At 37.2% G+C, this 20596-nt stretch overlaps 2 protein-coding genes across 12 annotated transcripts in view; one reads left to right on the forward strand and one right to left on the reverse strand.

The window, feature by feature from the left end:
• LOC105008546 (collagen alpha-1(XXV) chain) overlaps positions 1-12123 on the forward strand; it is a 388822-nt gene extending 376699 nt beyond the window's left edge. For 8 of the 10 annotated variants that reach the window (XM_020044363.2, XM_020044367.2, XM_020044368.2 and 5 more), the window contains 3 exons: positions 2722-2799; positions 7338-7376; positions 8270-12123. In XM_020044363.2, coding sequence (XP_019899922.1) covers positions 2722-2799; positions 7338-7376; positions 8270-8296 — 144 coding nt within the window. In that variant the 3' untranslated portion in view covers positions 8297-12123. Of the gene's footprint in view, positions 1-2721; positions 2800-7337; positions 7377-7621 lie in introns of all 10 variants that reach the window. The other 2 variants (XM_020044365.2, XM_020044369.2) reach the window with 2 other exon arrangements.
• Positions 12124-16142: 4019 nt separating this feature from the next.
• The window catches only part of etnppl (ethanolamine-phosphate phospho-lyase), an 83177-nt gene continuing 78723 nt past the window's right edge, over positions 16143-20596 (reverse strand). Inside the window, exons 11-13 of one of the 2 annotated variants that reach the window (XM_029117588.2) lie at positions 18159-18289; positions 17976-18046; positions 16143-17132 (exon numbers count right to left, since the gene is read on the reverse strand). In XM_029117588.2, coding sequence (XP_028973421.2) covers positions 17043-17132; positions 17976-18046; positions 18159-18289 — 292 coding nt within the window. In that variant the 3' untranslated portion in view covers positions 16143-17042. Of the gene's footprint in view, positions 17133-17975; positions 18047-18158; positions 18290-18566; positions 18656-20596 lie in introns of those variants that run through there. The other variant, XM_029117589.2, reaches the window with a different exon arrangement.

The raw sequence follows: 20596 nt of genomic DNA on the forward strand, positions 1-20596 counted from the left end.
CCGTGGCCTCTTAATTTTTTCCAGAGCTGTATATATATATATATATATATATATATATATATATATATATATATATATATATATATATGTATATATATGTATGTATATGTATGTATGTATATATATATATATATATATATATGTATATGTGTGTATATATACATGTGTGTATATACATGTGTATATATATATATATATATATATATATATATATATATAACATAGGCAAACTGTTATCTTTAAAACTCTTACACATGACATTTAAGGATGCATGTAACAGTACTGTAAGAGCCAAGCGAATTGGACAAGGTCCCAGATGTGCTCAAATTGATCTGAAACATACTATAAAAGCTGTCTGCAGATAGAGAAGTAAATAACCAGTCAAAATTAAGTTTAATAGCAATAGAAAATAACGAATGGATGTTACTTATCGTTGATTATAAAGCCTACATCTAAAAAGTTTCATAGTAAGACGGCATGGTCCTACACTAAAATGAGAGACATCACATCATGTGCTATCTGAAAATACCTGAGTGATAAGAGTTGATTTCCCATAGACTGGTGGAAAGTTTGTCTCAAAATATTTGTGTGAAAAAGGCAATCTGTACGGGTAGAATTTAAATTTGCAGAACTGAGCTCCACAAATGCTTTTCATATATTCGTGAATCTTTGATATTTGTGGGATTTTAATGTTTATTTTTTGTGTTCATAGATTTGTCCTCTTGCTCAGTTGTGCACTGGGGCCTCCCACTCATCTTTCTTTTCTGGTTAGATACAGTTTTTGCCATTCTGTAAAGGGAGTACTACAAAGCATTGTATGAGATCTTCAGTTTCTTGGCAATTTCTTGCATGAAATAGCCTTCATTTCTCAGAACACGTATATACACTCACCTAAAGGATTATTAGGAACACCATACTAATACTGTGTTTGACCCCCTTTCGCCTTCAGAACTGCCTTAATTCTACGTGGCATTGATTCAACAAGGAGCTGAAAGCATTCTTTAGAAATGTTGGCCCATATTTATAGGCATCTTTATAGCATCTTGCAGTTGATGGAGATTTGTGGGATGCACATCCAGGGCACGAAGCTCCCTTTCCACCACATCCCAAAGATGCTCTATTGGGTTGAGATCTGGTGACTGTTGGGGCCATTCCAGTACAGTGAACTCATTGTCATGTTCAAGAAACCAAATTGAAATGATTCAAGCTTTGTGACATGGTGCATTATCCTGCCGTGGCATTTAAACAATGCCCAATTGGCACTAAGAGGCCTAAAGTGTGCCAAGAAAACATCCCCCACACCATTACACCACCACCAGCAGCCTGCACAGTGGTAACAAGGCATGATGGATCCATGTTCTCATTCTGTTTACGTCAAATTCTGACTCTACCATCTGAATGTCTCAACAGAAATCGAGACTCATCAGACCAGGCAACATTCTTCCAGTCTTCAACTGTCCAATTTTGGTGAGCTCGTGCAAATTGTAGCCTCTTTTTCCTATTTGTAGTTGAGATGAGTGGTACCCGGTGGGGTCTCCTGCTGTTGTAGCCCATCCACCTCAAGGTTGTGCGTGTTGTGGCTTCACAAATGCTTTGCTGCATACCTCGGTTGTAACGAGTGGTTATTTCAGTCAAAGTTGCTCTTCTATCAGCTTGAATCAGTCGGCCCATTCTCCTCTGACCTCTAGCATCAACAAGGCATTTTCGCCCACAGGACTGCCGCATACTGGATGTTTTTCCCTTTTCACACCATTCTTTGTAAATTATTTGTGAAATACTCAGACCGGCCCGTCTGGCACCAACAACCACGCTCAAAATTGCTTAAATCACCTTTCTTTCCCATTCTGACATTCAGTTTGGAGTTCAGGAGATTGTCTTGACCAGGACCACACCCCTAAATGCATTGAAGCAACTGCCATGTGATTGGTTGATTAGTTAATTGCATTAATGAGAAATTGAACAGGGGTTTCTAATAATCCTTTAGGTGAGTGTATAAGAGACCACTGCAAATTGAACGCTTCTGTTAAGAGACCACTGCAAATTGAACGCTTCTGTTAAGAGACCACTGCAAATTGAACGCTTCTGTTAAGAGACCACTGCTAATTGAACTCTTCTGTTTCTCACTCAAAACTTTCCTTTTCAACTTTTTTGGAAAGGAAAAAAAAAGGTGCAGTAATTTTTTCCAGAGCTGTATATCTAAATATAAAGAAGGAAATAACCACATATGGTCATTCTCGTTGTGCTCAAATATTCACCGTTCATCATCTGTGAGCAGAATTTTTTTATGACCTGACCAAACCATTGTATCCACAGGGGGAGAAGGGAAAGAAGGGGAAAAAAGGGCCTAAGGGGGAGAAAGGAGAACAGGGTGCCCCTGGATTAGATGCACCCTGCCCATTGGTATGTTCAAGCTAAGAGCAATGTACGACTGCAGACCCTGAAAAAGGAGGAGCCCCCCAGTGGACTTGGTGCCCAACAGCTGTGAAAAATACTAATTATATCACAAAATAAATTGATATGAAGTAATAATGGTAAGTCTTATGGCATGAGAAAAGGTCCAGAATTTACATTAAGTAAATTATTAGAGGATGGGCTGGATACCGATATCTGTAGGTCACAGGGTGGCTCCTTCTCCTTCACTGTATCCCCCAAAGCAGGGGATGCATGGGGTGTTTCGTCCACATCTCTCCCAGTAACATTCCCAGGTCATCTTTACGGCAGGGGTTCCGGGGCTTTAAGGGTGATAAGGGAGAGCCAGGGCAGCCTGGTCTGGATGGGCTGGATGCCCCATGCCAATTGGTACAGTATTTCTCTTTTCTTCCAACCTCTCCCATGCATGCTACTGACCATTACTGACCTTTGCCACTGACCAAACAGCCATTGAGGAGCCAGTCTCAAACATAAATTGTAAAATATTAAAGTATACTGAAACATATCTAATTTGGAATAATGTTCTTAAAAAACTTTTGGTTACACTTTACGATATGGGTACTTAAATTAACATTAACAAATGCAGTAGTTAACAAATTAATAATGAACAAAGTCATAAACATATCGCCATTAGTTTATTAATATATTACAAATGATTGTTCATGTTGATACAGGACATTAATTTATGTACTTGTTTGTATGAACAAACAGTTTTTACTAGAAATGAACTAATGTTGCTACATGTAGTTGTTTGCATGAATAGGCTAAATAATATAAACTATAAGACAATCCAATTTGTTAGTACAGTATGATTACAGTGGGGTAACCATTATTACTAAGGTAAGCTAATGTACAAATTTATTTTTACAAATTATTGGTTGCTGTATCATCAGGTACTGAAGTCGTTACTGTATCATCAGGTATAGCAGTGGCTACTGTATTATCTGGTATACCTGATGATTCAGTTATCCCTGTTATACCTGATGATACAGTAACCCCTTCTCAGGGCTGATAATATATTAGCCACTGCTAATACCTAACATTAATTAATTAAGGTTAATTTGATTACATTTATTGTTAAACTGTCATTATTTAACCTACCTTAGTAATAATGGTTACCCCACTGTAGTCTTATTAATATATGAAACGGTCTTATATTATTTAGCCTATTCATGCAAACAACGTCATGTAGCTACATGAGTTGTGCTGTATCAACAATCAACATTACAAACGATGTTCATGTATTTATAAAACATTAATAAAGTAATAGAAATCATTCCATAATGGTTTGTTCATGTATTCTTTCATCATTTGTTCATGTCAACTACTGCATTCATTAATGCTCGTTTGTGCCCTTATCGGAAAGTTTTACCTTTCAAATGAACATTGTTTAAAAGGAATTAAATGTACTTATTTGCTAACAAAATACTAATTAAGGTTGACTTGTTCCAATGATGTAATACAGTAAATGAAATTATATTTAAATATATTTTCAGCTTTGCAATATTGTTTTCCTTACCCATGCATGGCTTCTGCATGAGAATTGGAACCATCCACCAACTCCCACTTCAAATAACCACTAGGACATACTACAAATCACCTGTTTTGGTTACTACAACACTACACACTTCTTCCTGACTAATCATCTGACTGCAAGCAGCCCTTTGATACATATTGATCAGATTATAGTACATCTCCAATTGAATCCAACTGTGTTCAAATGTGCACAAGCAGTTGATATTCTCCTTTTGGTTTCATCCTTTTAACCCCCCCCCCCTTCCTACTTATAAGTGTACAGGAACTCTTGCCTTTAATTATCATTCCCAAAATTGACTTCAAAATATCCTTTAACATCCCAACGTCCTAAACTTTAACAATGACACTCTGTGCAATAGTGCAATAGCAGCATGGATCTGACATGTCCGACCTTTAACCACCTTTGTCCCTTCTGTATTTGTACCAATTGGGCACACTGAGATCAAGGGAGAGACATTTTCAATGCCAGTTGCAACTCATGATTGTAATTCTTGGTAATTCTTGGTTTCAGGGAGAAGTGTTATTGTCTTGTTGTTGTTAAGGAATGTTGTGCAATGCATGAAACTTTAGATTGCTTTTGAGCCAATTGTTCTTTAAGAATTTATTTGAGTGTACTTTTATTGTACTTGGTATGCATCTCAGAATGAGAGTGTTGATATATTTAACATTTTGTGCCATTTCACATGTATACATTTCACCTACATATATGTACAAAGATTGACAATTCACAACTTTGGATAAACTTTGAACAAATATAAAACTGATTGCATGATGAGAATAATTTGATGTAATCTGCATTAGTGTACTTTCATTGAAATTGGTTCAAACATGATTGAACATTTCATCCAATGTCCATTTTCATTTTAATTGACAGTTAAACATGCAATAACTGAATCAAAGGAAGATTAAATAAAACATAACTTCTGTTTTTAAGAGACATACAGTGGATATAAAAAGTCTACTCACCCCTGTTAAAATGCCAGGTTTTTGTGATGTAAAAGAATGAGACCAAAATATATCATCCATCCATCCATCATCTTCTGCTTATTCGGGTCCGGGTCGCGGGGGCAGCAGTCTAAGCAGGGATGCCCAGACTTCCCTCTCCCCAGACACTTCCTCCAGCTCTTCCAGGGGGACACCGAGGCGTTCCCAGGCCAACCGGGAGACATAGTCCCTCCAGCGTGTCCTAGGTCTTCCCCAGGGTCTCAAAATATATCATGTCAGAACATTTTCCACCTTTAATGTGACCTATAATGTGAACAATTCAATTGAACAACAAACTGAAATCTTTGAGGGGGAAAAATGAAAAATAGAAAACTCACAATAACCTGGTTGCATAAGTGTGCACACCCTTGAACTAATACTTTGTTGAAGCACCTTTTGATTTTATTACAGCACTTAGTCTTTTTGTGTAGGAGTCTATTAGCCCACTTTTCTGTGCAAAAGTGCTCCAAATCTGTCAGATTGCGAGGACATCTCCTGTGCACAACCCTCTTCAGATCACCCCACAAATGTTCAATTGGATTCTGGTCTGGGCTCTGGCTGGGCCATTCCACAACTTTAATCTTCTTCTGGTGAAGCCATGCTTTTGTGGATTTGGATGTGTGCTTTGGGTCGTTGTCATGCTGAGAGGTGAACTTCCTCTTCATCTTCAGCTTTCTAACAGATGCCTGAAGGTTTGTGCCAAAATAGCCTGGTATTTGGAACTGTTCATAATTTCCCCCACCATGACTAAGTCCCCGGTTCCAGCAGAATAAAAACAGCACCAAAGCATGATGCTGCCACCACCATGCTTCACTGTGGGTATGGTGTTCTTTGGGTGATGTGCAGCGTTGTTTTTGCGCCAACTTCAGCCGGGCTTGGATGTTTTTCTTCAATCTTGGCACCCTACCCCATAGCCTCATTCATATGAAGAATACAGGAGATTGTTGTCAGATGTAGCACACAGCTAGTACTTGCCAGAAATTCCTGCAATCATTTAATGTTGCTGTAGGCTTCTTGGAAGGATGACTGTCTTCACTGTGTTCCATGGTATATCTAATGCTTTGGAAATTATTTTGTACCCTTCTCCTGACTGATATCTTTCAATAATGTGATCCCTCTGATTCTTTGGAAGCTCTGGGTTCCATGGGTTTTGCTCTGAGATGCAACTAAGAAAATGTCAGGAAAATCCTTCTGTAATGATGTTGTGGTGTGCAGAGAGAAGGAGCCAAACGCAGGAGTTGTAGTACTCAATTACTTTATAGAAGTAAAAAGAATAATCCCAGTTCCAGGAAAACAACTGAACACTATCTGTACACAGTCTCCAAAAGAAAGGAAGCGTCAAAGCGCAAAATAAACAGATAAGGCGTTCTGTAGCTCGCACAGTACAATACATCAAACAATACCACACAAAGACACCCAGAAACACAGGAACTAATAAAGGCAACCTAATGAGGGAATGGACACCAGGTGTGTGCAATAACAAGACATGACAGTGCCATGGGAGGAGGAGCGGTGTGACTAGAAGGCCGGCGATGACGCACGCCGAATACCACGTCGGGGGGGGTGGCACGCACACTTTATTTGTGATTAATCAGGGTCACTTTAAATGATGGCAGATGTGTAATGACTTCTATTTAACATGAGTTTGAATGTGTTTGGTTAATTCTGAACACAGCCACATCCCCAGTTATATCCCCATGCACACTTATGCAACCAGGAAAGTTTTTTATTTTTCATTTTTCCCCCTCGAAGATTTCAGTTTGTTTTTCAATTGAATTTTATACATTATAGGTCACATTAAAAGTGGAAAAAGTTCTGATATGATTTATCTTTGTCTCATTCTTTTACATCACAAAAACCTGGCATTTTAACAGGGGTGTGTAGACTTTTAATATCCACTGTATATTATTATAAATAATAATTAATATTAATTATTATTAGTATAAGCCTTTCGATGAAAAAGGCTGGTTTGATGTTGGACATCTAAACTGTTATTGAAGTAGTGTTCATTTCTTCCTCTCTCTTCCATAAAAGCCCCGTTTCTGTGAACCAGGGAATTTACATCATTGGGATATCCCAATTATAGGACTTCAGAAAAGGGAATATTTGACCGTTTGTACACCAGGTCCCAACAAGATTTGGCTTCCTCATTTGACATAACAAAGAAATAGGGTCTTGCTCGAAGACAAAACAACAGACTTATCAACAGTCAAGTGGGCTCAGGATTTGATCTAGCAGCATTTTGTTTACTGACCAGATGAACAAAACGAAAGAAAAAACTTTCTAAATGAAAACCCACACTTATAGAGACCAAGCAGAAAATATACATTATGTTTGTTTCTTTCCCAAGTTTGTGTCACTAACTAGTCATTTCTTCACCTTACTAGGGCCCAGATGGACTACCAATGCCTGGTTGTTGGCAAAAGGTAAGCGTTATTGCTGTTATGTAAATCCCATTAAATCACAGTGTATATGGAAGCTCAAACACACCCATAGTGAATTTTGAGTGTGGATTTTTGTTGTAAGACTTTACAATATGCATGTGTTTAATGTTTGTCAACTCACATCATTTGTGGTGTAGGAAATATGTAAATTGTTTAGGCCTAAAAAAATATGTCTTTCTCCTAACTAATCTCATTATGATTCTCTCTTTGTTGTGTTTTTCTTGCAGTGATTTATTCTAACCCAAAAAAGCATTGAGTTTGTAAATAATGCTTTTTTTGGTATTTATACATATTATTTTTTATTTTTTATTGGAATTATAAAATAAAGAAATCTACTGTATGCATACAATGGAAAAAAGAGCAAATGTCTATCACTCCTAGCTTCTACTCACCTTGCTGTGTGGAACGCTTGTAACTCATTGTGGAGTCCAGATACTTAGCAAGCAGCAGAACTTTCATACAAACAGTGCATGACTAGTGTGTTTTGGCAAAGATTGGTATATCATTCCTTAATCAGATTCAAAGAGAGTAAGGGGGCTGGAAAAACTTATTTTTAAATCAGAACATAAGAAGGCATTGGTGGGATCTGGACTGGCATTTATATGCTCTAGCTCTCGAGCTCACAATCCATTCATGCCACCCTACTATCTTAAAGACTGCATCCAAACACCCATCCCAACTCCCCAAAAGCATAAGGACTGTTCCAAACGCTATTTATACTTTGTGAATAATATAAATATTTGATTGTTGTGTGGTCGAATTTTATGGCTTCAGCTGAATACTAACTGGTGGTCAATGTTATCTAATTAAAAAAGGAATCTTAGAGCTCTAAATTTCTGGTTTTATTTGTTCCTTTTTCTTTCAATGGTCCAAAGGGAATCACACCTTGGCTGGTGGCTTGAAAAAGTTCTTGCCTTGGAAGTGAAGTAATGTTTTTTCTTTAATTCGGGTGAGATCTGAAATGGTCTGTAGCAAGGGACCACTCTCTGCTGGAGCTCATTACAGCGTGTAGAGCCAAACATAAGTTTGGTGTTCTGACAAGGACTTTGGATTGAACAAGCATGTTTGGGATCCTTTTCAAGAAGAGAAGACAGTGGACTTTGGCAAACTCAAATCATCTCTCCTGCTTATTACTTATTTCCATTGAGAGCAAGGCAAGAGTCAGCCTGCAACAGTGTTACAGTAACAAGGTTAAGAGGGTCAATGGAATTCTTTCTTTTTCTTTAAAGCTGTACTTTACTTGCTGTTTTTTCTTTGTATAATAGCCTTTGGTGCCTCAAGCTTTTGTTATTCATTCCTTTATCAGAAATGTAAGGTGTTAATTGTGGAATGGAAATCTTTAGAAAATTATTATAAGTATAATGCACACCTATGCACACTTTTTAATTAATTGAATGTTAATATGTATGGGTGTTAAAATAGCATGTACATACATTATAGCTTCAAATGAATATGAGATGCTGTGTAATACTCTGTATATGAGTTGGTTGTAAAGATTCACAATTTTTTCTTTATAAAACAGCATCAGATTTTACAATGATTCAAAGAAGCATGCAGTATATGCAAACACTGATCCATCTATTATTATAATGCAGACTATTAAGTGAAAAATGTGTTACAATGTGCTTCAAGTTTCTTGTACACTGTAAACCCTAATGTATTTCTTACAAAAATGTATTTTCTACAAGTGTAACTAAAAGTTTAAGAAATGTTCCTAATGACTTCAAACGTTGATGTTTTACTGACTTTTACAAAAGTTCCCAGCATGCTCTGCTTCAGGTTGAAATTTTGGAATTGTTTTATCCTATTTTTGCTGAATAATAGATTTTAGCTACACAATCATGAAACACATATTTTTTCTAAAGTGATCCAATCATGTAGTAATCAAATATTTTGGCTCCCACTACTGAAATGATTGTAGCAATTACAACAAGAAATTATTCCTGTCAAAACATCAGCTGAATTCCAATGGGATTTATGTGTTTTTTTTAGGAAGCCTATAATGTCTGGGTAGTTTTGCAAGATTCTGGCAAAGAATTCAGATTTAATTTTGGAAATCTTGGAATTTCTTGAAAGTTTTTTTTTTTTTTTTTACCATGGCACACTGAATCTGAGAACATCTGCAATTAATAATCAATGAGCGAGGTGGGTTGCAAGCCTTACAGATTTTTGGGATATGTATGACTATTCTATAACAGTTAAGGAAGTGAAATTATACAAAGAAAATGTTCAATAACCATGTCTCGGTCATTAACAAATATAGTCATGGGTAGCTCTAGAGTTCACTTGAAAAGGCAATGCATATTGGGAAATTATATTGTAGGTGTGGCTTAGTATATTACTCAATTCCTTTAAGCAAATACAACTCAAATTTGGAACTCTCTATAAGTTTCATAAAAATTAAAAATAAATTCTGGGAACCTATTGAGGTTTACAGTTTGTGTAGTACAAAATTATTTTGAGGCAATCAGTTGTTACAAAACTTTTAAGATTAGAACCAAAATGTTTTGAGTTATTTAAATCATAACCTTTTGGTTTTATATTAGTTGTCTTTATTTTAATTATTTAATTTCCTCAAGTTTCAGTATATGTATGATGGACACATACACATTGAGTTTTTCCATAATTAAATACTCAGTTACTGTACTTAAAATTTTATTTATATTGACTTAATTTTATCAAGTTAGAAGAATTAGCATTTTAAGTTTCAGTAACTGAAAACATTTCAGTTTACTTTTTAGCCATTCAATTGACTTCTAATCAAAAAGTACATGGAGGAGTTACTGCAAATATTTAAGTTTCACAGACAAATGGCTTTTGAGTAAATATACTTAAATATTTAAAGGCAATAAGTTTTGTTCTGCTAACTTATTCAGGTTTACAGTGTATATTTACATGCAGTCTTTATTTGGATTAGTAGGTCTTCAACAACAAGCTCTTTATTTGGAGCTTGTAATTCAGAATGTTGTATTTGCAGAAAAAAAATGCCTTTCAATAAAAGCCATGTTTTTTGCTAGATTATATATTTTTTTCCTTTTAAATGTTGAATGGAAATGTGCATTGCATGGAAAGGCTCAATAAGTACAGTAATAATGTTGATTTCAGCTGAATGGCCCCTTCCGTTCGTAACTCAAAATCAGATTAATTGGTCATTTAAATCACATTCCATTACAATCTTTATTTCTTAATGTTAAGGATGTCTTAATCCTAACAATTCTCAGTGATATTTGATGCATCATTTTATCTTGAATATTTTTTGTAAGATTAATCATTACAATCTGGTCTGCTTTCTCAACACAGCTTTAAGCCTATTTCTGGACAAAAAATCACTTTTAAAAGACAATCTATATTGAGCATAGATTTTGGTATAGGACTAGGCTTAATCTGTGTCTGAGAAACTAGCTATGTATGTAATAAAGGTATATGTTCATACATTTTTTCTTTTTTGTTTTTGTGACAAGTCTGACCACTTCACATCTCAGGGTTATCAGCTTTGTCACAATGTAAACAGTATGCATGTGAATAAAAGGTAATCTCTTACAATATGGTGTCATTATAGTGATATCAACTAGATGTTTGAAATAGCGCTACTTGGTATTACCTGTCTATGGCAACCATAATAAAACAGCTTTCTTTAGATCTTTTCATGAAACAGCTCAAATTATTTTAATCATTGGCATTTACTTTTTTCTATATTTGTATTTCTATTTTAAGTGGTACATAATTTATTTTTGTATTTTTCTTTAAAAAGGCAGTTTTGGTTTTTGACTGGCATTCCTTATATAAAATTAGGAAGCTTTTGATGGTCCAAAAGTTTATTTAGCTTTTGTGTATATGACAGTGGAACGTGTTTTTAAGATGTCCCATATGATGTGAAGGAAGTTTTTTGTTATTAAACTATACATATTACATTATTTAATATTATACAAATAAACGTATAGGTCATCTTAAAAAAAAAAAATCACTCCAAATGAAGTACCAGCCTTCTGTTGGTATACAACTTATTTTATTTGAAAGTATGTATGTTATTTAAGCAATGTATTCATAAGACCAGAAAGTGTTGATGTGCTTGGCTAAAATGTTGTTTGTCATTGACATGCAAAATATAAGATTATAATTTTCTCTAATTCTGTATTTGAGTTGAATGTAGTTGTTATATGTATAGTGGATTATAAATTTGCAGTTAATTGTGTTCATTTGAAAAAAGTAAAAAAATGTATTTGCTTGATGTAACATCAGAATGCAGGATAATAACCGCTACTAACATTTACTATTAGAACTGTATATATATGTACTTTCATTATATGTACAAGCATGATTTAGAGGGATTTATTTTGTTTCAATTGATGTTCACAAATATTGCTTGTTAGCACTGTGATAGAAAACATTATTTTATGGTTTTGTCTTTGTCTTTGTAAACCATTTTAAAAATTTCTTACTTCATTTAATGTGCAGCTGATCCTTCACTTTTTACATTTATTTAATGTAATTTGGCAGTAATGTATTTGGATATTACACTGTGATATGTTCAAGTATAGACATAAAGGCTGTTACAGGTTGATACACACAGAGGGTAGGTAATAATGAAGACACTCCTTCTGTACTAACATTTACAATAAGATTATCTTTCCACTAGTCTAGTGCAACAATGCATCCTAGAAGAAGCAAGATAAGTAACAGTATTGGATCCAAGTAAATGCTTAAAATAAAGGCTTCATTGTTTGGTTGACTTTTTTGCTTCCCATAAATTATTTCTATTGGGCCTTACTATTAGTAACACATCCTTGAAAAAGCCTGCAGCATATACTGTGAGGGTTTGTGTGATAGAAATCAGAAGTCAGAACCCTTTAAGGCTGATTATCCCCTGCTGATTTTTTACATTTTCTAAAAAAGAAATAATCAGGCTATAATTTCAATGGTAGGTTTATTTGAACAGTGAGACACATAATAACAAAAAAATTTGATTTCCATTTACTGAGTGAAATAAGTATTCGATCACTTTGCAAAACATGGCTTAGTACTTGGTGGCAAACCCATTGTTGGCAATCACAGAGGTCAGACTTTTCTTGTAGTTGGCCACCAGTTTTGCACACATATCAGGAGGGATTTTGTCCCACTCCTCTTTGCAGATTTTCTCCAAGTCATTAAGGTTTCAAGGCTGACGTTTGGCAACTTGAACCTTAAGCCCCCTCCATAGATTTTCTATGGGATCAAGGTCTGGGGACTGGCAAGGCCACTCCAGGAGCTTAATGTGCTTTTTCTTGAGTCACTCCTTTGTTGCCTTGGCCGTGTGTTTTGGGTCATTGTCATGCTGGAATACCCATCCACGTCACATTTGCAATGCCCTGGCTGAGGGAAGGAGGTTCTCACCCAAGATTTGACAGTACATGGCCCCGTCCATTGTCCCTTTGATGCGGAGAAGTTGTCCTGTCCCCTTAGCAGAAAAACATCCCCAAATCATGTTTCCACCTCCATGTTTGACGGTGGGGATGGTGTTCTTGGGGTCATTCCTCCTCCTCCAAACACGGCAAGTTGAGTTGAAGAGCTCAATTTTGGTCTCATCTGACCTTTCACCCAGTTCTCTAAATCATTCAGAAATCTGTATGGGCCTGGATTTCAGTCCTTCATGGCGTAGTGTGTTACCAATTGTTTTCTTGGTGACTGGTGGTCCCAGCTGCCTTGAGACCATTGACAAAATCCTCCTGTGTAGTTCTGGGCTGATTCCTCACCGTTCTCTGGTCATTTCTTTGTCAGTGGGCAAACGTACAAAATCAGCAGGGGATGTGATGGCAATTTCTAAAGTTCAAACAGTTCTATGAAAATGGTAGGAAAGACATGAGAAATCAATTGCACAATAAACGGTTTAATATACTTGCAAAGAGAGAGTACGCAGGTTACAAAGTAACAGTGAATAGTCTCTAAATTAATACAGGTCAATCAACTGTATTTAAGGACAGAAAAGGGGTGTGACCAAATCCTGCACAATCCCCCCAATTCAACAGGACGCATTCCCTTTGTTCTATTATAACCTAAGCTTCACACAAATGACAAACTCTCCTTCCCCCCATAGGTAACTTCTTCAATTCTAAGAGTTCTTACAGCATCTGGACAGACAATAGATGCCCCAATGAGTCACACAGATGCGCAGATAAATGAGTACCTTTATAACCAGCCGATACCAGTCAATGATACCCCCTATGCAAAATACCAGATCCCCCACTTTCACATTCCTTTCCCAATTATAACAATGGAACTCAATTGCTTTAATCAGTAAGAATACATTGTTAAAGAAATGTCCCTAACAGCATCCAGCCTAATATGAAACTGTTAAAGATAAGGCACGCCCGTTACACTAGCTAACGTTAACAGTAATGTCAGTAGCTGGATAACTAGGAATACAAACGAATCAGACTACTTTTTGAAAGAGATTATCTGTAGCTATTTAGCAAACATTACACTTACTCGTATACAGGTAGGAATGTTTCGCGACAGACTGAAAAAAATTATATATTATCTGGTTACATACGTCCTTTGTTGTTTGCGTCTGTTGACGTTGTTTACAACACGTCTTTTCACTACCGTTCACACTCAAGGCATTCAATACTCTAATAATCTACGTATCTTTTATTGTCGCTATCATAACTGCCATGATTGTCCTTTTCTTATAAACGTAATTCGTGGACAGTTGTTTTATAAAAGAGGAGCAAGCGTTTTTCTTTCCACCATTGGCACTGCAATAAAATGCCTACATTTTGCCAGAAAGTTTTTTAAAGTATCAAAGTCTGGGATTTCCTCATCGTCGTCCGATTTATCTTCTAAGTCATGGCATCATTGTACTCCAGAAAGTAGTATCTCACAACTTTGTTGATAACACAGGGCAGCGATGTGATTCACAGCTGTGTAGCATTGGGATCGCAGTTGTCCATTTTTGAAAATCCCAGGATCACAATGATTTATTGACCAAGAAATCGTGTTATGACAAAAGCTGTTTATATCATAGACCAATCAGTGCTCAGTATGTCAACATGTCCAGCCCCTTCATTATATCAGCCAATGAAAGGAAAAGTCCTGTATTTTGAACGAGGGTTTTTGTTAAAATTTTTATTCGCATTTACACTTCGAATACTAGTTTGTTATTAAGTCACGTTAAAGTTCACATCTTCAAGAAGGCATTTCTGCAAAAAAGACAAAATGTCCCAGAACATGTTTTTTTTTCTTACTCCTGAAAATTTGTGACATGCGACATAAGCTCAGTTTCCCAAATTCTGTCACAATTGTCCCTTACCTCCTGAGTTCAAAATTTGGCTCCGGGTACCTGCACTGATCAATCCCAAAACTCACTTCAGCCTGGCGCCCTTTCTCTCACCCTTCTCGTAGCAAGCCTACGATCGGGGAAGGATTTAGGCTCCAGAGACCCAGTCTCTGGCCGTGCTGGGTTGACTTTCTAGGACATGATGTCGAGATATCAGAATAAGTAACCAAAGGATGAGCCCCCAAAGTGTGATGGTAATTTCATAGATAGGAACTCTTAATAGAAGTAAGTACAGAGACAAAATTCACTTGGCATAATTAACAGTTTATTTTATATTTGCAAATAACGAGATGTGTCCTAAGCTTATCATAACAGGCTTGTGAGAAATCTGTGAGGAAACAGAACAGTCAAAGTAATTATTACAATTGAAAAGGGGTGTGGTAAGATACTGCCCTACTGTCTTATGTCACATAGGTTTTACCCAAAGGGCGGGCTGTCACTCCACCATATCTTTCCTGAACTAAGTGTTTCCTGTCAAGGGGGTAGGGGAACATCGTAAAAGGCTGTCAACCAGATAATAGTAAAGCAGACATTTCTCAAATGTACATTAGTTCAAGAATTTCCATAACAGTATTCACAAAACATCTTAAGGGTAAAATTAGCTCCTAACTTGCTGATTTAGGAGAAAATAATTAGGAGTTCTTAAGAAGACTCCAAAGTCACTAAGACATCCAGGTTGTGACAACTCAATGCTACTTGGCCGTAGGGAAAAACCAGCTATGCAGCCCAGACCAGCTACGTACATTTCGGTCATCTGTCAGTAGAATATTACCTCAAACAATAAATGCCCTCCCCAGACCCCATAATATGCGACAAATCATTTGGTTTCCTCGTGATGTTCGCCAACTACAAAAAAACAAAGCTGACTTCACAGCCATAGTTCGACCACCCAGTGTATTTGGTGGAGGGAGACAATAGCACAAATGATTGCACCATCAAAAGATTAACGTGCATTTCTTTGAGCTGCCAGACTGACAACTAGTAAGAGACTGACAACTAGCTGAACATATCTTGCTTAGTCAGAACTACATATATAGTCATTCTTGGTTTCATGTTTAATCAGTGATGTTGTACTTTCGTTAAGATGTAGAAATATTCAAGGAGGCTCTGGGTGCACGCAGACTGATTTATACCATGAGGTTTTATTAACAACTTTCAGATACGTTACATCAGTGCTCACTCTTCAGCGGCAGCATACACACTGAACTTTCTAGAGCATAAACATTGCTAACAAATGGTATAGCCAATAAGAACAAACAATGCAATATTTCTGGAATGTGATTGGTTCTTAGCAGAACGTAAGAATACTACAAGTGACACTTAGCTTACATTTTAATTTTAATATCTTTACTTCAATATGGCAACATGACACATACTTCTACATTATTGCTATGATTAATTCACTGACAGAGACCCCTCCCCTATCAGCCAATCACTGTAGGCATTATAAGTAAGCTTGTTTGTAGAACACGACATCGTCCACAGCAACGGGCCCATCCCTGCCCTTTCTTTTAGCCTAAGACATCTCCCCATTCCTTAGTAAAGGTTGGTCTTGGAAGCTTTGTGAACATGTTTTAAGAGAAAACTCTTAGCTAGGAACTGCTGTTAGTGCTGTTTAGGAGTCCTCCATGTGGTAAGATAAAATTTTTGTGAATAAGGCCTCAGATTTGTTTCAAATGTTCTTTCTTCGTGGTGTAGTTGTTAGGAATGGTACTAACCAACAAAGGGACCCCCCAGAGACTGGTATATTTGACCTAAGATCATGAAAAACATTGATTGCACACAGGTGTATTTTAATTTTTTTTATTAAATTGATTATGAGACTTCTAAAGACAATTGTTTGCACCACAGGTCATTCAGGTGTGTAATAGCAAAGGGGGAGAATACTTATGCAATCAAGTATCTTTTATATTTTTAATACATTTTTAATTAATTTAAACAATTTGCTGATATTATATTTAACATAGACATTTTGGACTCTTATATCGATCAGTGGCAAAAACTCCTAAATTAATACGTTTTTCATTTCATGTTACATCTAAAAACTGCACTAGACATTAGGATATTAAGTTTGTCCCTATACAGAAGAACAGCAGTCTTCAGACATTCTTGTGCACATTTCATATCACATTCAAAGTACCTGAGATTAGGATGAAATAAACAAACATATTATAACATATTATACATTTTAGAATGAATTATCTCTCTTTATCCATTCAATTATGAGGTTAATATGAAATATATTATACTTGCTGAGATGTCCTACAGCTACATCACATATATATGCAGGGTATGCTATTCAGGTATTGCTAGACAGTGGCAAAACTGAAAGTCCACTAAGGCCTCAGCCTTTTGTTTTGCTGAGACATTTCACAGCTATGGTCTATTCCATTTGAGTGATGATGTCCGTTTTCCTCGCTTGAAACCTTAGTATAAAATGAACATGATGAGAACACATACAAATCTGGAGGTATACAGGATGTGTCCTATCTGGCTACATCTCAGTATCATCATTCTTTCTCTTCTTATTTCCATTAACATTCCATTGAATCCACCTTCATAATGCACAAATTGTAACAGATAATACTTCTCTACAGAATATTTGCTCCAATAATTAATGTGGGTCTAGTTGGAGCAATTCTTTTTTTGGGTCAATGTGTAGCCCAGAGTATTAACTAGCCTTTCTGCTCCTAATAAGTGGTAATCAGTTATCTAGTACTTAGGTTAGCTTTAAGTTCAGAACTTGGGTTGGTATTTATCCATAATGATGACCTTGTGGTGGTTTTTCTAACCCCTGCAAAATGAACTACGATCCCAGAAGCCAGTTCCACTAATCAGGAACTTATTTAGACCTGAGACATCAGGTGAGTGCAATTAATGAGGTACAGCAGAAAACCAGCAGTCTCTTCCTTTTAGGGTAAAAGTAATGTACCCCGTTTCTAACCTTATCACACTGCTCGCTCTACCAGAAAGTGGGATGAGCCCAATGCTCTTTGAGGGGAAAGCTCCGTCAGCTAACAAACACGATTGACCTTGCAGATGCCATCCCTCTTTCTAATCCAGATGGTGCTGTGCCAATATTCACTGCTCTTTACGGGACTGCCAGGCACAGTTGGTAAGAAACCAGGTTGTAATTACAAAGCTTTATTGCCTTGGACCTCCACAAGTGGGATGCCAGGAGTAATTTCTTAAATGTTTAAACATTTTCTCAGAATTGGAAATATCAAAGGTATTCAGTGTAAAGAATTTATATGGCCTGACTGACTTACCTTCCTCTTATTGCTTCCATTGTCTGTATTTACTGTGGAAGGTAATTGTAACCCTATCACCTTCTCAACATCTGCAAACAAATAAATATGCATCAAAATGTATTGAAAAAGCATTTTGAATAATAAAAACAAAGATGTGGTTTCTGCTACTTTTCAGGCAAACACAGAGGGTTTTGAGAGTACCTGTGAGAATCTGGTCAATCTTTTCAACAACCAAGTCTACATCCTCCTCAGAAAAGCACATGGGTGGTTTCAACTTGAGGACATTCCGGTGAGGACCATCTGCACTTAGCAGGATGTGTTGTTCCTTCAGTCTGTGAAGATAGATTGATAGTCCTTATCGTTTCAAAAGACCTACAGTATCATCAGATGTTTGAAAGCACCTACTCAGTCAAGAGAATGTATTTATTCTTACTATTTTCCAAGTTGTTGAATAATGTAATGACATCTATACTAAGAAATAACACATGGAATCGTAGTAACCAAAAGAGTTAAACAAATCAAAATACATTAATATTTTAGATTTTTCAAAGTGGTCATTCTTTGCCTTGATGGTAGCTCTGCACACTCTTGGCTTCTTCTCAACCAACTTCATGTGGTAGTCATCTAGAATGCATTTCCAACAGGTTTGAACGAGTTCCCACATATTCTGAGCACTTGATGGCTGCATTTACTTCACTCTGCCGTCCAGATGATGAAATTAAGGTTAGGGTTAGTTCCTGAACCGTCCAGGGTCCGAAATTAACACCCGCCAAGTGCAAAATGCAGGTGGATTTTACCTTTGGCGAGTAAACCTCAGAAGGCTATCCGCCACACTGGCAGGTAAATGTTTGTACCCAATGTTTCCCTCTTAATGTAATCAGAGCAGTGGAGAGCGGCACTGCTCAAATGTGATGTGCCGCAGCAGAAAAACAGAATATTTTTATGACATACAATTTATTTTTACTAAGTTTCATTTACATATTCAATGATTCTTCATTATTTAGTATAAACATGTATAATTATGTACTTAATTGCTGTCGTAATAGGCAATCATTGGAATGTTAATGGTTTAGAGATGTTTCTGTAAGCTGTGAATTCAGGGACATAAGGGTTTGCTTGTTATTGCATATATACCTTGCTTCTTGAGATAACACCACTCTGTCTTATGAGATTCCCCAGAACAGATCAGAATGTGTGCCTAATTGATAAGGGGTCTATTCTTCACAACTAGTTTGTGAACCTTTGGTCAGTAAACCATGCCTTTAGTTCTGGGATATAAACCAGAGCCAGGTTTGGGGAAGCTCTCTCTTGCATTTTCCTCCCTCCTGCCTGCATGGAGAACTTTTATCTGTGATACTTGTACTGTAATTGTAATACTCTCTTCAGATCTTAAATTCATTTGTTACATAATTCATTGACTATTTGGAATCAAAAACAGGTCAAAATCTAGTTCCTTCACAAGGTAGCGAGTATTGTGTACATCTTTAAAGGAAAAACTACACTGGGCAAAATATAAATTAAACAAATTTGTCCGGAAACAAATATGCTTGGCCGGTGGTATTTTTTCATCTACCAGTCCCCTTGGCAGGTGAGCCAAATATTTCAACACTGTTCAACCCAACCTGTGCCTTTGCATGATCATCCTGTGTTTCCTGTGCATGACTCTCAGCCTGCCCTCTAACCAAGATTTCAGTCTTCTACTTGGATTCTTTGCCAATTAAAGCCTGCTGTGCTCTGCAGTCGAACCCTTACTTCTTTTCCTGTGTATTCATTACAGAATACCTCATCTTTAAGATGGATATAGCGGAACTGTAGCATCGCTTAACCCATCAGGAGGAACACATCGATGAACTTTGTCACCTGCTTTGCCAGTCGAACACCCTGTCTCTTATTTCCAGTGATACAGCCTCCTCTCGTTCTTTTCCAACCATAGCCATGCCCAACAGGTAAAATGGCTCCCCTGGGGGTTAAGCACTGGATCAGGTGTTCCTAATCCAGTGCTGTCTCTAGATCGACCACCATCCATCTGATTTCCCCACAGATAAGGATAGAGTGGATCTCCCTGCTGGCTCTTAGCGCCCTAGATTGGGCCACTGCCCTGTGGATGGAGTGAGCCAACCCTATTGACCGTCTTCTGGGGGGTCCAATGCAACTCAACAGTGCTCCTCTCACACCCATGGAAAGAAACTGGAGAGTAAGGGGAAAATCTGTGTCTCTATTGTGGGGAATAGATCTACTTAGTGGATGCCCCTGAAGAAGAGAGGACCGACATTCACACTTCTGAATATTACCCAGAAGCAGTTCAGGCTCCCGGCTTTTCTTTCTGTTACCGGAGTATCTCAGCTGGTGGAGGCCCTGGTGGATTCTGGGGCAGCGGGCAATTTCATTGACCAATGTTTAGCATGGCCATTGGGAGTTTGGCTAATCCCTGTCACTCCTCCTCTCAGGATTAACTTTCTGGATGGCCAGCCTCTCGTAACAGTCCTGGTGACCCATGTGACTGATGACATCACCCTTCAGGTTGGACTGCTTCACTCAGAAACCATTCAGTTGCTGGTATTTCCCTCTTGTTACGCATGTAGGTATCCTGTATGTGTATTTGTGTTTTTCCCCTCCATTGGCCCCAATCAAAGGTGTCC

Source organism: Esox lucius, chromosome 24 (assembly GCF_011004845.1).
Source record: "Esox lucius isolate fEsoLuc1 chromosome 24, fEsoLuc1.pri, whole genome shotgun sequence".
Lineage (NCBI taxonomy): Eukaryota > Metazoa > Chordata > Actinopteri > Esociformes > Esocidae > Esox > Esox lucius.